General features: G+C 47.3%; 1 protein-coding gene across 1 annotated transcript; it reads right to left on the reverse strand.

Moving 5' to 3' along the window:
• Window positions 1–1,074: 1,074 nt before the first annotated feature.
• Window positions 1,075–3,255, reverse strand: CLDN5 (claudin 5). Its single transcript, XM_024557505.4, has one exon. The coding sequence runs from the start codon at window positions 2,354–2,356 to the stop codon at window positions 1,700–1,702; it is 657 nt and encodes a 218-aa protein (XP_024413273.1). The 5' UTR covers window positions 2,357–3,255; the 3' UTR covers window positions 1,075–1,699.
• Between the last annotated feature and the right edge of the window lie 15,472 nt (window positions 3,256–18,727).

Below are 18,727 nucleotides of genomic sequence, written 5' to 3' on the forward strand. Positions count from 1 at the left end.
ATGTCCTCGGGTTCTCCCACCCCTGCCCTGCCGCCCTCAAGAAGCCTGACCAAGCCTGGGAGACTCCTTACCACTGGATGTGACCCAGGCATTTCTGCAGAGCCCTTGAGGCTGGTGTTGGGGACAGATGCTAAGCCTCTCTGCTGTCCAGGCTTAGAATGCCTCCCTTGCTCCCGTCCACTGCTCTTTTCTGCCCTAACCTTTGGCAGAAGGTAAAAATTGATTTCAAGTGCCTAGGACAGGGCTGGAAGCAATGAGCTCTCAGTTGCTCTAACAGCTCTGGTTCTGCTCTCCTGCAGCCCCCACCCCCAGGTACCTGACTAGGGCCAGTGTGGTTCCCAGGGGTCCCACCCACCGGAGGAAGGTCACACAGGGTACTCCTAGCAGATGATGTTTGGCACCAGTCTGGGATGGCCATCAGGTTGGGCACAGCCGCACAGAAGACTGGCAGAAGAGTCCAGACAGGAGCTGGAGCTGAGCCTGGGCACTCTCCAGGCAATTGGCCATGGGGCCTCCTCCCGGGGCAATGTGCTAGCCCACCTGCAGCTAGCTCTGCTGGAGCTCAGCACGCGTCCTGGATTTGCCCCTGTTCTCACTGCACACTGGGAGAAAGGGCTCCATTTGCGTTGTGCAGATGTCTGTGGTCATTTGATGTGACTCCGAGTTAGGCAAGCCATGAGAGGGCAGGTGGAAAACAACCCCCTATGGAGCCCAGCCTCTTCTAAGCAAGGCCAGCAGCCTAGCAACCCACCCTCAGCACTTCCTGCAGCCCAAGCCCACCACACACTGGCTTGGGGAGGAGGGGGTCCAATCCGCATCCTCTGCTGGGGTCTCCACCCTCTTCCCCAGGTTCCGGGACTCAGGATCTGACTACAGCACCTTCCTGGGTAGGAAACAGCTGTGGCTGTTTCCTACCCAGTATGATCAGGTGGCGGGGAAGACCCAACAAAAGGCTGAGGGGGGGTCTTACAGACTCCAGAGCCAGCTGTGGGAGGTCCTCACAAGGGCCTTTCAGGGATGAGTCTGTGGGTGGGTAGGTGGGAGCTTCTGGGCACAGGTGGTGACTGGATGGACAGACAATGGAACACAGGTGGAGAAGTATTCAAACCATTTACTAAACAAATTCTTACCCTCCCCCAAACTGTGAAGGAGAGCAGGGCCCCTGCCCCACACTCATATCTTGTACGCCGGTAGAGCTGCAGGGTTGAGGGAGGGAGCTCCAAACCAAATCTCTTGGACCCTGGGCTCAGGCCCTGCTGATGGGGTAAAGGCCAGCTGCGCACAACCTTCAGGCACCTCAGTCTGTCCCTCTGGAATCAGCAGGAGCCGCTGGAAAGTACAGTGGCGTCCAAGACCACGAGGGACAGGGAGAAAAGCGGCATCTTTAGTCCAGTGCCCATACAGCCAAGGAACCCGCGTCCTACCCTCGTCGGAGCCAGCACTTCCCGCGGAAAAGAAGCCGAGCAAATCTTCCCAAGTGCGCGTTGCCTGTTCAGGGCAGGGCATCGCCTAGTGCCCTGCAAGAGACGGTCGGAGCGGACCGGCTGCGGGCCCGAGAAGGGTCCCGCTGGTGGGATGCGTTCCGCGTAACCAGTGCGCGGCGCGGCCCAACGGAGGCCTCCGTCCATGCAAGGCTCCCTGGCCAGTCCTCCGGCCCGTGAGCGCGGCTGGCACGAGGGGCTCCTCCGTCCCAGCGCCCTCAGACGTAGTTTTTCTTGTCGTAGTCGCCGCTGGTCGTGGGCCGCCGCGGCGCCGAGTACTTGACAGGGAAGCTGAGATCGGGACGGCCGGCGCAGACCCAGGCGCCACAGCACACGAGGCCGCCGCCGCACATAAGCAGCGCTGAGGCTGCCCAGCCGATGTACAGCGCGGCACCCAGTTCGTACTTGTTCGACACTGGCACTGTCGGATCGTAGAATTCGCGGACCACGATGTTGGCGAACCAGCAGAGCGGCACGAGCGCCAGCAGCCCGCAGAGAGCGTACAGCGCGCCACCCGTGAGAGCCACGCGCGCCTTGCTGGGACCCGGGGCCACGCAGGTGGTGCACTGAGCACCCGCCAGGGTCAGGAAGAGCGCGACAAGCGCCAGCAGCACGGCGCTCACCGTGAGCGCCCGCGCCGCCTGCACTTCGGTGCTCAGCGCCAGCACCGAGTCGTAGACCTTGCATTGCATGTGCCCCGTGCTCTGCACCACGCACGACATCCACAGTCCCTTCCAGGTGGTCTGTGCCGTCACGATATTGTGGTCCAGGAAAGCGGTCACCTGCCACATCGGCAGCCCGCATGCCAGAATCAGGCCCACCCAGCCTACCAGGCACAGCACCAGGCCGAGGATCTCCAGTGCCGCTGACCCCATGGCTGGAGGTGAGACGCGCGCCCGACGGCCCCGGAACCTCCGAAAGGGGCTCGGCAGTGGCTCCACCGAGCAGGTGGGCGCCGCGTGTGGATCCTGCTACCTACGAGCTCCCGGAACCGGCTCACCACGACCCGCCAGATAGCCCCACTCGCCTGCAGCACAGTTCGCTTCTGCCGGGAACGCTTGTGGTCCTTCGTATTTGAAGGTTCGGGGGGCGGACTCGGGCTCAGCTGCCGAGTCCAAGCAGCCAATCGGCGCACGGGCCATCGACCCGCAGCCAATCATGGCGCCCTATAGCATCCGGTAGGTAGGCAAATAACTGCGCGTGGGGATAGCGGTGGATGCCGGAACCACGCCCCCCGCGGCCACCGCCCCGGATCCCTCACCGGTGGTTTTCTAGTCGATGCTGAGCACGTTCCGGTTGGGCCAGGGGCGGCTGCGCTCGCGCTCCTCGGGCCACCTCCTTGCCCGTCCCTGCCTCGCCGTTTCTGGAGCTACATGATCCCCAGTTTTCCCCTGCACTTCCTGGAGCGAGGCTGATGGCCTCTACCTCCGGGCCTCCACTCTTCCTGGGCCAGGTTCTGCGGGAGTCCCTACCATCACCACCATGCAGAGGCCTGCGTGGGGGACTCTCGCGGCCGAGCACAGCGCGGCCTGTTTTTTCCAGAAGCCCGAAGCCCGACCCAGGCTTTTTCACCTCATCCTTACTGCTCGGTGCCCCTCTAAGACTTGGCGCTGTCTCTCCCGCAGGCTAAAAGACCAGGCAGGATTGTGCGAGTCACGCTGGCCTCCTGCCTCGTCCAAGGTCCTGCCCAGCGCCATTGCCCACTGGTTCGAGGCCCCAACACGAAGCAGGCGGCACAGACACTGTCTCTCTCAGAAGACCCCGACTCTGCCCCTGCTGCAGACACATTCCAGACCTCCCGACCTTCGCACTGACCGCTCCTCTTCCTGAGATGCTTCCCATCCCCCCATCCTGGGAGGCCCCGCTCAGGCAACACCACTTCAGGAAGTCCCCAGGGTTCCCCAATGACCCAGTATAGAGCTGTACTCTCAGGAGCAGCCGGTGGCCCACTCTGGCCCTCAGACAGGGGAGACACAAAGGGACAGAGGGTGTGTGCTCTGCCCTCCCAGCAGTGGTAACCCTGGCACCCCAGCCCCCAGACCGCCCTCCAGAAGTCAATTTGGAGTTTCCTGGCCAGGAGGAAGAGCCCCCATCCTCGCTGGAGGAGGGAGGTGCGGGATTTCCGGGCATTCTTCTGCACAATGGCCCAGCAGTTTCTGAAAAGGCCCAACGGGTTGAACACTGAGGCCCCCCTAAGCTCAGGTGGGGCACCAGGCCCTGTAGCCCACAACCCCATGGGGGCACCAGCCTGGTTCTGGCAGCCCCCTCCCACTCCCTGTCAGCCCCTTTGTTTCCAGCAAAGTCTGCTTGGTCCTGGACTGGGGCCCCTGGTACGCCTGTGCTTTCCTATGGTCCGATGTGCCTGGTTCTGCTAGACAGGGCCCTCCATCGAGAAGACCTAGTGTGTTGAGGCCAGCCACACCCTGGGAGCTTTGACAAAGCTGTCCCTTCTCCTTCCCCAGGTGGCTCTGAGATAAGGCCAATACCCTGTTCCTCCAGCATGGGGAGGTTAGGCAAGTTTGCTGGGCCCTGTGGGCAGGAGTGGTATGTGGGGGAAGTTTTACCCCCTTTGTTAGCCCCACCTCACCTCCCAGCACCAAGAACCACTGCCTCCTCCCAGCTACCACCTCACTGGCTGCTACCTACCCTCCTGTTACAAACCGTCGGTCACTCCCCCTCCACCATGCAGACCCTCCTGGACATCCCCCCTCTCCCATCCACTGTACCACCTGTACCACCCACCCGCCCCCCCTCAATCCTGCTCCCCACCAGCCCAAATTTAGGGACCTTGCCCAGGTTCCCCCCACCATGCTCCACACTGCCTTCTTCCCAGGATAGCTGCCCTGCCTCAGGCTGTCTGGGCCCCATCCTTGCCTCTGGGTCTGTTCTCCTGAGGGCAGCTGGGCCACCCCTATAGGCTTTTCCCCTGGCTCACACTCTGTTTCAAACCCTCCATGGCTTTCACTGCCCATGGACAAAGTGCTGACTCCTCGGAGTGGCCTATGGTGACATGTGCCTGGCTACACTGGGCCTGATCAGTCCAGCAGCACACTCCCTGCTCCACCCAGGCTCACCTCCCTCCAGACCCCAGGTCGGTCTGTCTCTCACCCACAGCCTCTTCTGCCTGCAGTGCATGTCCCTTGGCTTGGGGCCTGCTCATCCATCTACATTGTGTTGCCGAGGTCACTTCCTCTTAGAGGCCTCTTTTCCCCATCTCCTAACCTTGCTCCCAGAGGCCCAGGCTGGAACTGCCCATCTGCTTGTTGGTTTTCCCAACCAGTATCCAGGAATGAATCTCAACACAGTGGCCGTATTCATGCAGCTGTACCAGGTAGGGGGCTGCTCGCTGGCCCTCTAACCAGCTCGGGGTGCAGACGTGTGAGGCTCTCCCCCTTTGCCTGCCCACCTTCCTCCCTCTCTCTACCACTTTGGGGCCCATTGTGGGACCCACCTCCAGCCTGGCATCCCATGGTGCCCCCAGCGATCCCATGACTCTGGGGACAGCCTCACAGTATCTTGGGGACCACAGTATCTTGGGGATGTCAGGTTCTACCTATCACAATCTGATTTCTATCTCAATACCACTGCATTGGTTGTGGCCCTGGCCCACAGTGGAACCAGAGCCACCTCAGAGGCCCAGCCCAGACCTACCTGGGGGTGGGGTCGGGAAGGGGGAGTGGGGAGAGGAGGCATGAGGACAGCCCACGCTTCCCGCCACTCAAGAGGACCTCCTGGCTACTTATTTGTGCACCAAGCACATCCTCTAGTGGAGCACAACCCAGGGAGCTCCCACCCTCAAGCAGTAACTGCGTAAGGCCCTTGCAGGTGTGCCGTTGCCGTGGGAAAGAGAAAGCAGTGTGGTGCAAGAGCTATGGCTTCTCTGAGGAGCTGACAGTTCAGCCAAGACCCAGAGGTAGGAAGGGGCGGAGCCCCAAGGGACAGATGGAGGCGGGCGTGGCTGGGGCTGCACAGTGGACCAGGGTCTGCAAACGGAGTTCACCGGGGGTCCGGGGGCTGGGTAGGGGCCTCAGTCCCTGATCTGTGGCAAAGGGCTCGTACCAGCCAAGGCCACCTGCTCATCTACAGCCATTGTTCTCTTCCCCAGGGGAAGTGCAGCAGGATCTCATTAATTGTGTGAGGGAAAGGCCTGAGTCAGCAGAAAAGCAAAGTTATCTTGAGCAGCTGCTGGCTGACCCTGAGTCAGGGTTATCCGGTGACCTTCCAAGGACAATCTAAATTTAGGGTCCAATTCCTTGGGATTGGGGTTTGGGAAGCTCCTAGTTAAGGGATTTCATTTCAGGGGAAGGGGAAAACAACATCCCTTCTATCTCTCGGCTTTGAAACAGTTAAGGATGTTTCCCTCCAGTGCAGCATATGTTTCTTGGAACAAGACAGTGCTCCAAGAGGTAGCTCTGGTTCCGGTGTCACCCTGCCCTGCTCTGGGAATCTGAGGTGCTCTGCCTGGGAGGGGCAGCACCTGCACTCATGCGCAGAGCACCCTTTGACAAACAGCCTGTGGATTCACAATTCAGGCTAGTGAGTTAGCCTTTCCTAGTCTTAGTTTCACCATTGGTTACGAAGTCGTCCGTGGTGGAGGCTGCAACGTTGGAGGGGAGGCTATGGCTGATCCTGGGTCCTCTGCTGCCGTTCCTGAGCGCCCTTCAGGTTCCTGAGACATCCTTCCTGGCTCCCTTGACCTTCAGAACTCATCTGATTTCAGTTCTGCCGCTGGCTGTTTTGTCAGCATGGGAGGGCACTGTGGCCCTACCTTCCCCAGTGGGGCAGGGAGCTCTGGTTGACAGACACCCGAGTGCCTGCACAACTGCGCCAGATGGTGGTCTCTGTGTGGCCCAGCCCCCCCTCCCCCGGGAGCCTGGGGGAGGCCAGCCAAGGCTCTGTGAGGTGGCAGCAGTGCCCTCACCCCGCACCCCGCACCCCCATCTACACTGCCGTCATGGCCCCTCTCTCCTGACCTTTTCCTTCTCAGAGTCCTTCCTTGTCTGCATTTTGCAACAATCTGTACTCGTTCCACTTAAAACCATAAAGTGATTCTGCATCCTCCTTTTTCATTTAGCATCATATTGTAAACTTGTCCCTACTTTGTTAAATACGTCCTCTTGATTATTGTTCTTTCTAACTGCCTACAAGATGGCCTTGGGAGCTGGACAGAGCCAGGGTGGAAATAAATGTCTGTCTCCACCACTCCCAGGGCAGGGCGGGGCGTGGTGAGGGTGGTCTGTCCTTGAGTTTCTGTAAAATGGGTGTGATAATGGACTTGATTAAAAGGATTACAAATCCTTGTAAAAGGATTGTTCAGGGGCTTGGTGAACAGTACTTTTTGGCTCCAGGTGGACACTGGGTTGACCTTGACGATGATTATTTTGGTTATGCAACCCTCCCTCAAGACAGTTTTATAAATGACGATTTTTTTTTTATTGTAAATAATGCTGCTATGAATGTCATTTTTCATAAGCCCAGGAGGCTGTACCACTAGACCCCTGACCTGAGTATACATTTTCATTCTTGTCGCCAGTGATGGGTGTTCAGTTTTAAGTTTACTAAGTGGGTAGTAGAAAATGTCAACTTTACTTGGCATTTGTTTGGACAGTAATGAGTTTAAATTTAAAAAAATTTTACAGTTGACATTCAATATTCTTTTATATTAGTTTTAGGTGTTAAATTTTCTTTTCCAATTTATATCACTCATTTTAATTTCCTCTTTAATGAATTGTCTATGTACCCACATAGAACACGGATGTTTTTCTCACTTTTTATGTTAGAAACATTACTTGCTATCATATATGTGGCATATTCCTTTACCATTTGCTACCTAATCTATGGTATTAATGATTTTTTCTCAGACTGTTATAGATATTTTTTTGAGTATTTAAATCTATTGAGGTTTTCCTTGTGTGGTTTCTATCTTCGTTTTTATCCATCAAGAAGTCCTTCTATATCCAGAAGATACAAATTAAGTTCTATTTTCTTATAGCTTTCCTCATGCCAAGGAGAGCTTCTGATTCTGGCCAAGGTGGATGGGACTACAGCAGTTTAGAGTTTTGCTCAACCTCGAAATGGGGGGAGAGCAGAGGAAATAATCAGGAAATTTGAAGATAGAACAATAGGGTTATCACATCTCAACAAGAGAGAGAATATGGACTGAAAAAAAAAAATACAACCTCCCCAGAGCCTCAGGAAATGTGGGATCATAACAGATGATCTAACAGCCACGTCACTGGAATTCCAAAAGGAGAGGACAAAGAGGGTGGGGATAAGGAAAAATACTCAAAGAAATAATAGCTAGAAATGTCCTACATTTAGCAAAAGTAAATGAAAAAACCCTACAGATTCAAGATGCTGCCCAAGCCCCAAAGAGGATAAACCCAAAGAAATCCACACCAAGACACAACATAATTTTAAAAATTAAAAAAACCTGAAAACTAAAGATAAATATTGAAAGGAGCCAGATAGAAAAAGAACACTTTACAAATCAAACAACTGAGGATTTCTCATCAGAACACAGAGAACAGAGAAAGTAGCAGGGATTTTTTAAGTGCTGGAAGGAAAACAATGTCAACCCAGAGTTCATTATCTAGTGCATATATTCTTCAGGGATGAAGGGAAAATAAATGTGTCTTCAGTCGAAGGAAAACGAAGTGAATTTGTCATCGGCAGATGTGCTGTGACAGACGTTCTTTAGACAGAAAGGAAGTGGTAGAAGGAGGAAGCTTGGATCATCAGGAAGGAAGGAAGAACACGATAAGCCAGGTCTTGGAAGCACAATAGACTTTCCTTCTCCTCTTGAGTTTTCTAAATTATGTTTGATGATTGCAGCAAAAATTATCACACTGCCTAAAGTTGTTATCAGGGTACAGTATGTAGAGGAAGTATCTAAGATAACTGTAAAATAAATAGAGGAAGGTAACGGGACACAAAGGGAGGGGCGCTTTCTACACTTCATTCGAAATGGTAAAAGGTTAACACCAGTAGACTTTGCTGAATTTTGTTTATATAATGTAATCTTAGAGCAACCGCTAAAGAGCTGTGCAAAGAGGTACGCTTAAACATACTGTAGGTAATTCAGCCCTGGTTTGTGTGGCTCAGTGGACTGAGCATCAGTCTGCAAATCAAATGGTTGCTGGTTTGATTCCCAGTTGGGGCACATGCCTGGGCTGTGGACCAGGTCCCTGGCTGGGGGCTTCCAATCAATGTTTCTCTCTCTCTGTCTTTCTCCTTCCTTTCCCCTCTCTCTAAAAATAAGTAACCTTTAAAAGTTATTTTCTTTAAATTATTTTCTTTTAAAAAACATACTATCAATAATTCAAAATGGAATTCTAAAAGATGTCCGAGCAAACCACATGAAATCAGGAAAAGTTAAACAGTGAAACGGGAAAAGAGAAACCAAACAAACAGTCAACAGAAATTAACTGCAGAGGTAAGCTTTACCGTATCGATACATACATTAAATGTAAATGGTTTAAATACAACAATTAAACAACAGAGATGGATAGAGTAAATAGAAAACGTGACCCAAATATGCACTATCTAAAAGAAACTCACTCAAATACAATGACATGTGTAGGTTGAAAGGATAGGAAAAGATATACTATGCAAGCATTAGTAACATAAATGCAGGAATGGCTATTTTCATATCAGATGAAGTCGACTTCATGAAGAAAATTACCAGGGACAGAGAAAGACGTAAGATAAAAGGGCCAGCCCCTCAAGAAGAAAGGGTCAGCCCCCCAAGAAGAACAATCCTAAATGTGTGTGCACCGAACAGCAGAGCTGGAGAATATGCGAGGCAGAAACTGATCAAACTGAATGGGGAAATAGACGAATCGACAATTATAGTTGGAGCTTCAACACTTCTTTCTCAACAATGGATAGAAGTAGACAAAAATAGGCAAGAAGATAGAAAAACTCAGTAACACCATTAAACAACAAGATCTAATCAACATTTATACAACACTACCCAACAGCAGCAGAATACACATTCTTTTCAAGCGCCCAGAGCACCTGTGCCAAGACAGACCATGTTCTGTTCTGGGCTGCTAAAAAACTGAAAAATCAATGAAAGCAAATATTGACTGTTTGAAAGGTCAACAAAATGAACAAACCTTTAGCTAAATTGACCTTTCAAAAAGGGAGAAGACAAATTAATGAAATCAGGAATGAAATATGAGCTATCAACTAATGATATTTTGCTAATAACGGAAGTGGTGATAAGGGGATACCGTGAACAATTTTTTGCCAATAAAGTAGATAAGCCTCGGTGAAATGGACAAATTCCTAGAAACACAAACTACCAAACCTGACTCTGGAAGAACCAGGAACTGTGAATGGATCTGGAAGTTAAGAGACTGAGTTAGTGATTTTAACAGCTTCCACCAAAGAAAAGTCCAGGGCCAGATGGCTTCACTAATAAATTCTACCAAATGTTAAAAGAAGCACTAACATCAATTAATTTTAAACTCGTATAGAAAACAGAAGAGGGGGGAATGCTTCCTAACTCTATGAGGCCAGAACTGCCGTGTTCTAAAGTCAGACAAAGACGTCACAAGAACACTGCAGCTAATAATCTTATAAATAGAGATGCAAAAAGACTTAGCATATTAGCAAAGTGAGTCCAACAACGTATAAGAAAGACTACACAACATGACCAAGTGATATTTATTTCAGGAATGCAAAGTTATTTTAACATCCAAATATCAACTAATATAGTGCATATTGACAGCATGAAGAACAAAAACAATATGATCATCTCAACAGACACAGAAAAAGCACTGGACAAATCCAGCATCCTTTCCCGATAAAACACACAGCAAACTAGGAATAGGGCTCTCCTTCCATCTAATAAGGGGCATCCCAGTGAGGAAAGACTAAACACCTTCTGCCTAAGATCAGGAGCAAGACAAGGGTGTCTGCTCTTACTAAATTCTATTTAATTGTATTGAGGTTTTAAACAGCTCAGTCAGGCCAGGACTGTAAAGGAAGAAGTAAAACTATCACTATTTATAGATGAAATAATATTGTATATAGGAAATACTAAACAATCCACTAAAATATTATTAGAATGAACAAACAAGCTTATCAAGGATGCAGGGTACAAAAAACTATTGTGTTTCTATTCACTAGCAATGAACAATGTGAAAAAAAATTAAGAAAACAATTACGATAGCATTGAAAAGAATAAAATACTTAGAAGAATAAAATAAAAATTAGAAATTTAACAAAATAAGTGAAAAACTTATATTCTGAAAACTACATTGTTGAAAGACATTAAATAAGACCCAAATAAATGGAAATCTATTTCACGTTCATACATGAGAACACTTGCTGTTGTTAAGACGGCAATACTCCCCAAACTGATCTACAGGTTCAACGACATCCCTGTCAAAATCCCAGATAGCTTGTTTGCAGAAGTGGATGAGGTGACCTTAAAATTCATGTTGAAATGGAAGGGATCCAAAATAACCAAAATGATCTTGAAAAAGAAAAAGAAAGTTCTAGAACTCAAAATTGATTTCAAAACTTACTACAAAGTTACAGTAATCCAAACAGTGTGGTGCTGACATTAGGACAGACATACAGACTGAGAGAATAGAATTGAGAGTCCGGGGGAAAAAAAAAAGTCTCACATTCATGTCCGATAGATTTTTGGCAAGGGTACTAAGAAATTCAACATGGAAAGGAATAACAAAGAAGGTGCTGGGAAAACTGGATGTCCATGTGCAAATGAATAAAGGTGGACCTCTGTCTGTACACAAAATTTAACTGCAGATGGATTATGTACCTAACTCTTAGAAGAACACATAGGAGTAAATATATGTGCCCTTCGGTTAGGTAAAGACTTCTTAGATAAACCACCAAAGACATGAGTGCCAAAAGAAAAAAACTAGGTGAGTTGTATTGAATCAAGATTTATAACTTCTGTGCTTAACGAGATAGCATCGAGAAAGTGTAAAGACAACCCTTATACCAGGACAAACATATGCAATACATCTGATAAGAAACTTGTATCTAGAATACTTAAAAAAACCCTTGTAGTTAATAATAAAAACCTGATAACCCAATTTTTACAATAGTCAAAGATCTGAATAGATAGTTCGCCATATAAGATATACAAATGGCCAATAAGCACACAAAAAGATGCTCGACATCATTAGTCACTAGGGAAATACAAATCAAAACCACAATGTGATACCATTTCACAGCCATTAGGATGATTATTATAAGAAACAGAAAATAACATTGGAACCCTCATACAATGCTGGTTGGGAATATAATCTGATGAAGCCACTTTGGAGAACAGTCTGGCAATTCCTGAAAAGATTAAACAACATAAAGTTACCACATGTCCACGCAGTTCCACCCTAGGTATATACTCAAGAGAAATGAAAAACACATATCCACATGAAAACTTGTACACAAACATTTATAGCAGCATTATTCATAATAGCCAGAGTGGAAACAAACCAAATATCCATCAGCTGATGAATGGAAAGACAAAATGTGCTATATCCACACAAGGAATATTATTCAGCCATGAAAAAGAACAAAGCACTGATACAGGCTGCAACATGGGTGAACCTAGAAAACATGCTAAGTGAAAAGCTAGGCATAAAGACATAAGTATTTGGTTCCATTTGTAGGAAATGTGCAGGAGAGCTAATCCTTGTAAAGATAGTTTAGTTTAGAGGCTAGTTTAGGACTTGGAGGGGAGTGGAGGGGAAATAGGAAGTGACTGGAAAGTGACTGCTACTGAGTACAAAGTTTCTTTTTGGGGTGAGAAAAATGTTCCAAAATTGTGGCACAGCTGTGAGTCGGCTAAAAAACACTGCATTGTACACTTTAAATGGGTGACTTGTATGGTATGTAAAGTACATCTCAAGAAAGCTGTTTAATAAAGATTGAGTAGACTAGCTATGTCTATCTTAATCATGAAAAAAAATCCCTCAACAAATTTAAAAGAGATGTAATGATACATTAAGTAAAAAATCTATTCTACAAACAGGAAATCAGCCACTAAAAAACTGAACAAACAGAACCAAGAGTAGGTAATAAGCAAACAGCAGGGGTAAAATGGATTCGAGTGCCTAGAGTAATAATGACAAGAAGAAGTGTCACAGCTGTTTTTTTTTATTATATGATAGGGTGACGCTTTTATTAGATTTTTTCCAGGAGTCTTTATCCTTTTGTTGCTATTTTAGACGGTATCTTTTAAAAACTGCAATCTTTTGATTTTTGCTAATGTGTAGAATGCAAATGAACTTCACTTTGCATCCAGCACCCTGTAGTAAGTTCTAACAATTTATTTGTAGATGCCTTTGGGTTTTCCTTATCATCACATTGCCTGCAGATAATGAGAGTTTTGTGTTTTTCTTTCTAAATCCTATACCTTTTATTTCCTTTTTCGTTTGTCTTTTTGTTTTACTGCACTGGCTGGGTTGTCCAGCGGAGCACATCGTGTAGAAGTCTCAGGCTGGCAGTGATAATTCATTGTTATGTTGTCTGCTATAGCTTCTTAGCAGTTGCCTTCATTCTGTTAGCTTTTATTCCTATTTTTGTTCTCTTTTTTATTATGAATGAATTGAATTATTGGATAGGGTTTTCTTTGGCCTCTATTGAAATAGTACTGTGGTTTTCTTCCTTTATTCTGTTCATATGATGATTCATATTATATAATTGGGGGGGGCATTATGTAATTTTATGCTACACCAACCTTGCGTTCTGTGGATAAACCCAAGTTGGCTGTCACCATAATCTTTCCGATACATTATTGGATTCAGTTTGCATCAATGTTCATGAGTGAGATTTACCAGTAATTTTATTTTCTGCCCTGTTCTTGTTCAGTTTGCATATCAAGATTATATTAGCCTTGTAAAAAATGAGGTGTTTCCTATTTTTCTATTCTCTGAGATAAGTTCTACAAGATTGGAACAATCTGTTTCTTGAAAGGTAGGATTTGTTAGCAAAGCTATTTGAACATGGGGGAGGGGCAGATTTCACATTACTGATTTATGTCATTGTAAGACAATTCAAATTTTTACATTTCTTTTGGACTCCATTCTGGGAAACAAAGTTTCTCTGTTTGGCATCAAATTGACTAACAGACTCTTGTATTTCTGTTCACTTGCTGGCGCATCTATGGTTCAATCTACTTTGTTTTCCTAGTGTTTTTCTTTGTGCCTCTTCTTTTTCTTGTTAATATTACCAGTTTTGTTTTATATTTGTATTTCCAATAGGTCAATTTTGAGTTTTGCTGCCTCAAATTGTGTTTCATGTGATATGAACAGAGCTCACAAGTTCACTCTTGGTTAGCCTTTGCATGGTGTATTTTTCTCTCTCTTGACTTTCAATATTGTGGGTTTTAAAAAAACTTTGTAGGACGGTCTCCCGTAATTTCAGGAAACCGGCTTTCCCCTCTACAATGTGACGATCTTTCCCCCCTATCCGGAGCATTTGGTCCCCTTACATTTTCTGTGATTACATGTCTATTAGAATTTATCTGTAACAGATTGTGTCCAAGCTCCCCTTGCCCACTCCTCCTTTCTGTCTTCCTTTGGATTAACTTAAAACTTTTTTCTTATTCCCTCTTTTTCCCTTTTACCTGTTTGGAAATGGTACCTTCTGTGCCTATTTCAGGTAATAATCTCTAACATTGACATCTTTGCCTTCCTTCCCTGAAACACCAAAACTTTATGTTTTAACCCTGTCACCTGCTGCTAGTGTGCAGGGTGCATTGGAGAGGGTCCCCACACCTCCCCCTCCTCAGATGGCAGCCGCACCCAGCCCTCCAGACAGAGGGCCAGGACAGGAAGCAGCTGTAAACACATGCCAGGCACCCACGCTGTTCCCACCGCTGGTCCTCAGATCCTATCTCTGCTCAACCTGCCTTTGTTAAACCCTCGGGACTTGGCACCCAGGCCAGGGTTTGCCCAAACAAGGAGTGAGTCAGAGCTGGACATCCAGGGCCACGCTGACCATGCCAAGGACGTGAGGACGCATGCTGTCCTGGCCCTCAGCCCTTCCCAGAATCAGGAGGATGTTGTACCTCCCGACCCGTGTGTTTGCCCAGGGAGACTGGCAGGGCCCGGAGTGTGCAAACTCACCCCTCAGCTGCCCTTGTTCACGCCTTCTCTTCACACTTTCATCAAAGAGATGGAGCCGGAATGCCCTTGTGACTGGCCTTGGCTGGGTCTGACTCCTAACAGCGAACGCTGGCCCAGCAAACATCCACAGGGATGCTGCCTCAGACCGTGTCTTCTGCTCTCATGCCAGACCCCTCGGACTGAGTGACCGGGTGGAGAAGGGCTGGGAAGATAGGAAACTGCCACCTACCCAGGAGGCTGGGAGGTTGTGGAGAGGAGCCCCGCTTGGAGTGGGTTTAGAGGAGTGAATGAGAGTTCACCAGGGCAAAGGTGGGAATAGGCATTCCTGGAAAGGGGAGACGCTGGACAAGAGCAGTAACAGCGCTGGTGTGGTGGGGGAAGGGACGGGACACAACAGTGGAACAACTGAAGCCCCACCCTCACCCCCAGAGGCTGGGTGATGCCTGGAAGGGATCTCATAGGAACAAAGCCCAGGTTTCCAGGAAGTTGTCCAGAAGCCACCATTCCACAGTAGTCACATGGCCACGTCTAGCAGTCAGGAAAGGTGAAATGTAGTCTTTCAGCTGGGTGTTCACAGACTCAGAAGTCAAGGGGCCTCCCATTCGCAGGAAAAAAGATCATCCCCTGCCACGTGCTGGGCTCTGAGGGCCCGTGGATCTCAGGGCCAGAGGGGCAGGAGTGAGTCAGAGACCCTGGGCCAAAGACGGGGTTCAAGACAGCAGACAGAACCCATCTACAGCACTCCCCTCCCTCCCACTAGAGCAGGGGTGTCAAAGTCATTCTCACCAGGGGCCATATCAGCCCTGAGGTTGCCTTCGAAAGGCCGAATGTAGTTTTAGGACTGTGTAAATGTAACTACTCCTTAACAGTGAAGCGAGAGCTCGGCGCTGCCGCCGGGTAGAAACAAGGTGGAGGGCTGGATTCAGCCCACAGACCTTGTGTTTGCCACCTGTGTTCTAAGGCAATAAATACCTGGGGAGTGGCTACATGAATATTTGCTTTATAATAATCTGTGAAACTGTATGTTGTTTATTTTGGATGTTATCTTCTACAATAAAAACTGTTAAGAGAATGTGTGATAGGCGATATCTCTGGGTATCTCTGTGTTTGTGACATCTTTGGAAAATACAGTCTGTCCAGAATCATACATATATACATACAGTCTGGCATCTTACATCTCTCACCCGACATCGCATCTGTAAAATCCCCACCAATGGGTGTTGCTCCACTTTGCTCATTTTCACAGTGCCTAGTGTAAAGCACTCTGGGTTTAGATGGTGCGGCACAGCTCCTGCCAGCAACCCCCACGGTGCACAGTACGGAGCGGCCTGGCCTCAGACAGGACCGCCGCTTCCCAAAGCTACTTTCTCACTAAGGGCCCAACCCCCTGGGAGCAGCAGGCCGGTGTGACCGAGAGAGAAACTCACTCCAGCCACCATGATGACTATTCAGCCAACCATGAAGTCCCTGATGGAAGCCAGCTAACGAGAGGACAAAGGTCAACATTAGAAACCTTGACAACATGAAACAATAGTAAAAGCCTTGGCAACCATTACTCTACTTTCTGTCTGTGAATTTGCCCGTTCTGGACATTTCATGTAAGTGGCACCACATAATATGTGGCCTTTTGTGTTTGGTTTCTTTCCCCCAGCATCATATTTCCTAGATTCATCTGTGTGGTGGCCTGTGTGAGTCCTTCAGTCCTTTTTATGGCCGAATAACACTCCATTGCACGGACATGCCACATTTTATCTGTACACCAGTTGATGGACATTTGGGAAGTTTCCATTTTATTATGAATAAAGCTGCTATAAACACTTGTGTACAAACTTGTGTGTGGACGTACAGTTTCCCTTTCCTTGAGCACCAAGGTGTGGAATTGCTGGGTCATATGGTTGCTCTATGTTTAAGGAACATCTGGGGGAACTGGTACACTTTTCCACAGCGGTTATACTATTTTACATTTCCACCAGCAATGTACGCGAAATCCAATTTCTTCACATCCTTATCAACACTTGTTACTGTCACTTTTTCAAATTAAACGCATCCTAATGGATGTGAAGTGGTATCTCATTATGGTTTTGAGTTGCATTTCCCTAACGATTACTAATGTTGAGCATCTTTTCATGTGCCTGTTTGGCTATTTGTATATCCTCTTTGGGGAACTGCCTGTTCAAATACTTTACCTATTTTTATTTATTTTTAAAAAGATTTTATTTATTTATTTACTTTAGAGAGGGGAAGGGAGGGAGAAAGAAAGGGAGAGAAACATCAACATGTGATTGCCCCTCACACCCTCCCCTCCCACGCTCCAGGGACCTGGCCCGAAACCCAGGCTTGTGCCCTGACTGGGAATTGAACTGGCGACCCTTTGCTTTGCAGTCTGGTCCTCAATCCACTGAACCACACCAGCCAGGGTCAGGTACTTTGTCCATTTTTAAATTGGGTTGTCTTTTTTTTTGGTTGTCAAGTGATCTTTAATTGAAATATTTTCCTTTATAGTTCCTACTAGCCAGGCATTCCCCTGCACCACTGTGGATGGCGTCTGTGATGTCACGAGGGTGGTGGCCATCAGCACTGCCACCCACAGACTGGGCCGTCCCCAGTCTCTCTAATGGTTCCAGAGAGTTCTCTAGCTAAAGGTCAGTGCCGCTTCTGTCGGACAATGTTGACAGTCTCATCAAAAGTGGTCTTTCCACTGTACTTAATGGTATTTGTTTTGTTTTGTTTTGTTTTTGCTTCTTTCTGCCTTGTGGCGGTTCTTTAAGAGCTTTAATGATCACGGCAGAGGCAGGAAGCACTGCCTCAGTCTGGGCAGGTCTGTTCTGAATGGTCAGTTTCACTGTAATCCTCAGACTCTTCCAGTCACCGGTTGCTTTGGCGATGCCATCACCAACCTTTTTGGAGACAGACCCAGGGGGCCGATCTTGGGAGCCAGGGCAGACGTGGCACAGACTCCTCTGCCAGGTGCACGTTAATCTATCTCGTTGGGGTCAAACTTTGGTGGCATGGTGGAAGTGACTGGTGTCGGATGAACCCTGATTCAGGATGACCAAAGAAAGTTGCACCGTTGCCTCCTCTGAGCTGAAAGCTACTTTGGGTTGTCTTTTTATTGCTGAGTTGTAAGGATTCTTTCTATATTCTGTATACTCGACCTCTATCAGATACGTATTTTGCAAATATTTCCCATTTGTGAGTTATCTTTTACTTTCTTGATAGTGTCCTTTGACGAACAAAAGATTTCATTTTTGGCGAAGCCTAATTTTTCCACTTTTCTCTTGACTGCTTGTGTTTTTGGTGGCATCAGTAAGAAAATGTTGCCTAATCTCAGGTCATTCGGATTTTCACATATGTTTTCTTCCAAGAACATTATAGTTTTAGTTTTATATTAAGGTAGTTAGTCCATTTGCAGTTAATTTTCATAGATGATGTAAGGTAGTGGTCCAAGTTCATTCTTTGGTATATGGATATCGAGCTGTCCCAGCTCCACTTGTTGAAAAGACTATTTTTCCCCCATTGAATGGTCTTGGCGGCCATGTCAAAATTCAACTGACGACAAATGTATGGAGTTATTTTGGACTTTCAATTCTATTCTGTCGCCTGTGTGTCTGTTCTAATGCCAGTGCCACATGGTCTTGATTACTGTAGTCGTACTAAGTTTTGCAATTGGAAAGTGTGAATCTTCTAACATTGTACTTTTTCAAGACTGTTCTGGCTCTTCTGTATCCTTTGTAATTTCATATGAATTTTAGAATCATATTATTTTTTTTAAGACAGAATTTGGATAGGGAATGCATTGAATCTGAAGATCAGTTTGGGAAGTTTGAATATCAGTTTGATATTGCCCAGGTTGCTGCAAGTTTTCGGTTAATTTTCAGAGTTCCAAACAAGTTGATTCTGACAATTTTTGCCCAAATTTTCATTGTTTTTATGGAGGAGCGGAATGCAGAGTTCTTCTCTCCTTCATTTTTGCTGATATCCCTCCTTTGATTTCTGATTGATCACAAAACCATCCCAACTGTGAAGAGATTTATTTTGTTATGCAGGGGGCATTAGGATGATGGTTCTTACACTGTAGTGTACATATGAATGAACTAGAGGTGATGAGTATAAGCACATATTCCTAGGTCC

Source organism: Desmodus rotundus, chromosome 7, assembly GCF_022682495.2.
Source record: "Desmodus rotundus isolate HL8 chromosome 7, HLdesRot8A.1, whole genome shotgun sequence".
Lineage (NCBI taxonomy): Eukaryota > Metazoa > Chordata > Mammalia > Chiroptera > Phyllostomidae > Desmodus > Desmodus rotundus.

What these genes read in the sequence shown, in the direction of transcription:
- CLDN5 (XM_024557505.4), bottom strand. Translation starts at nt 2,356, where the DNA reads ATGGGGTCAGCGGCACTGGAGATCCTCGGCCTGGTGCTGTGCCTGGTA.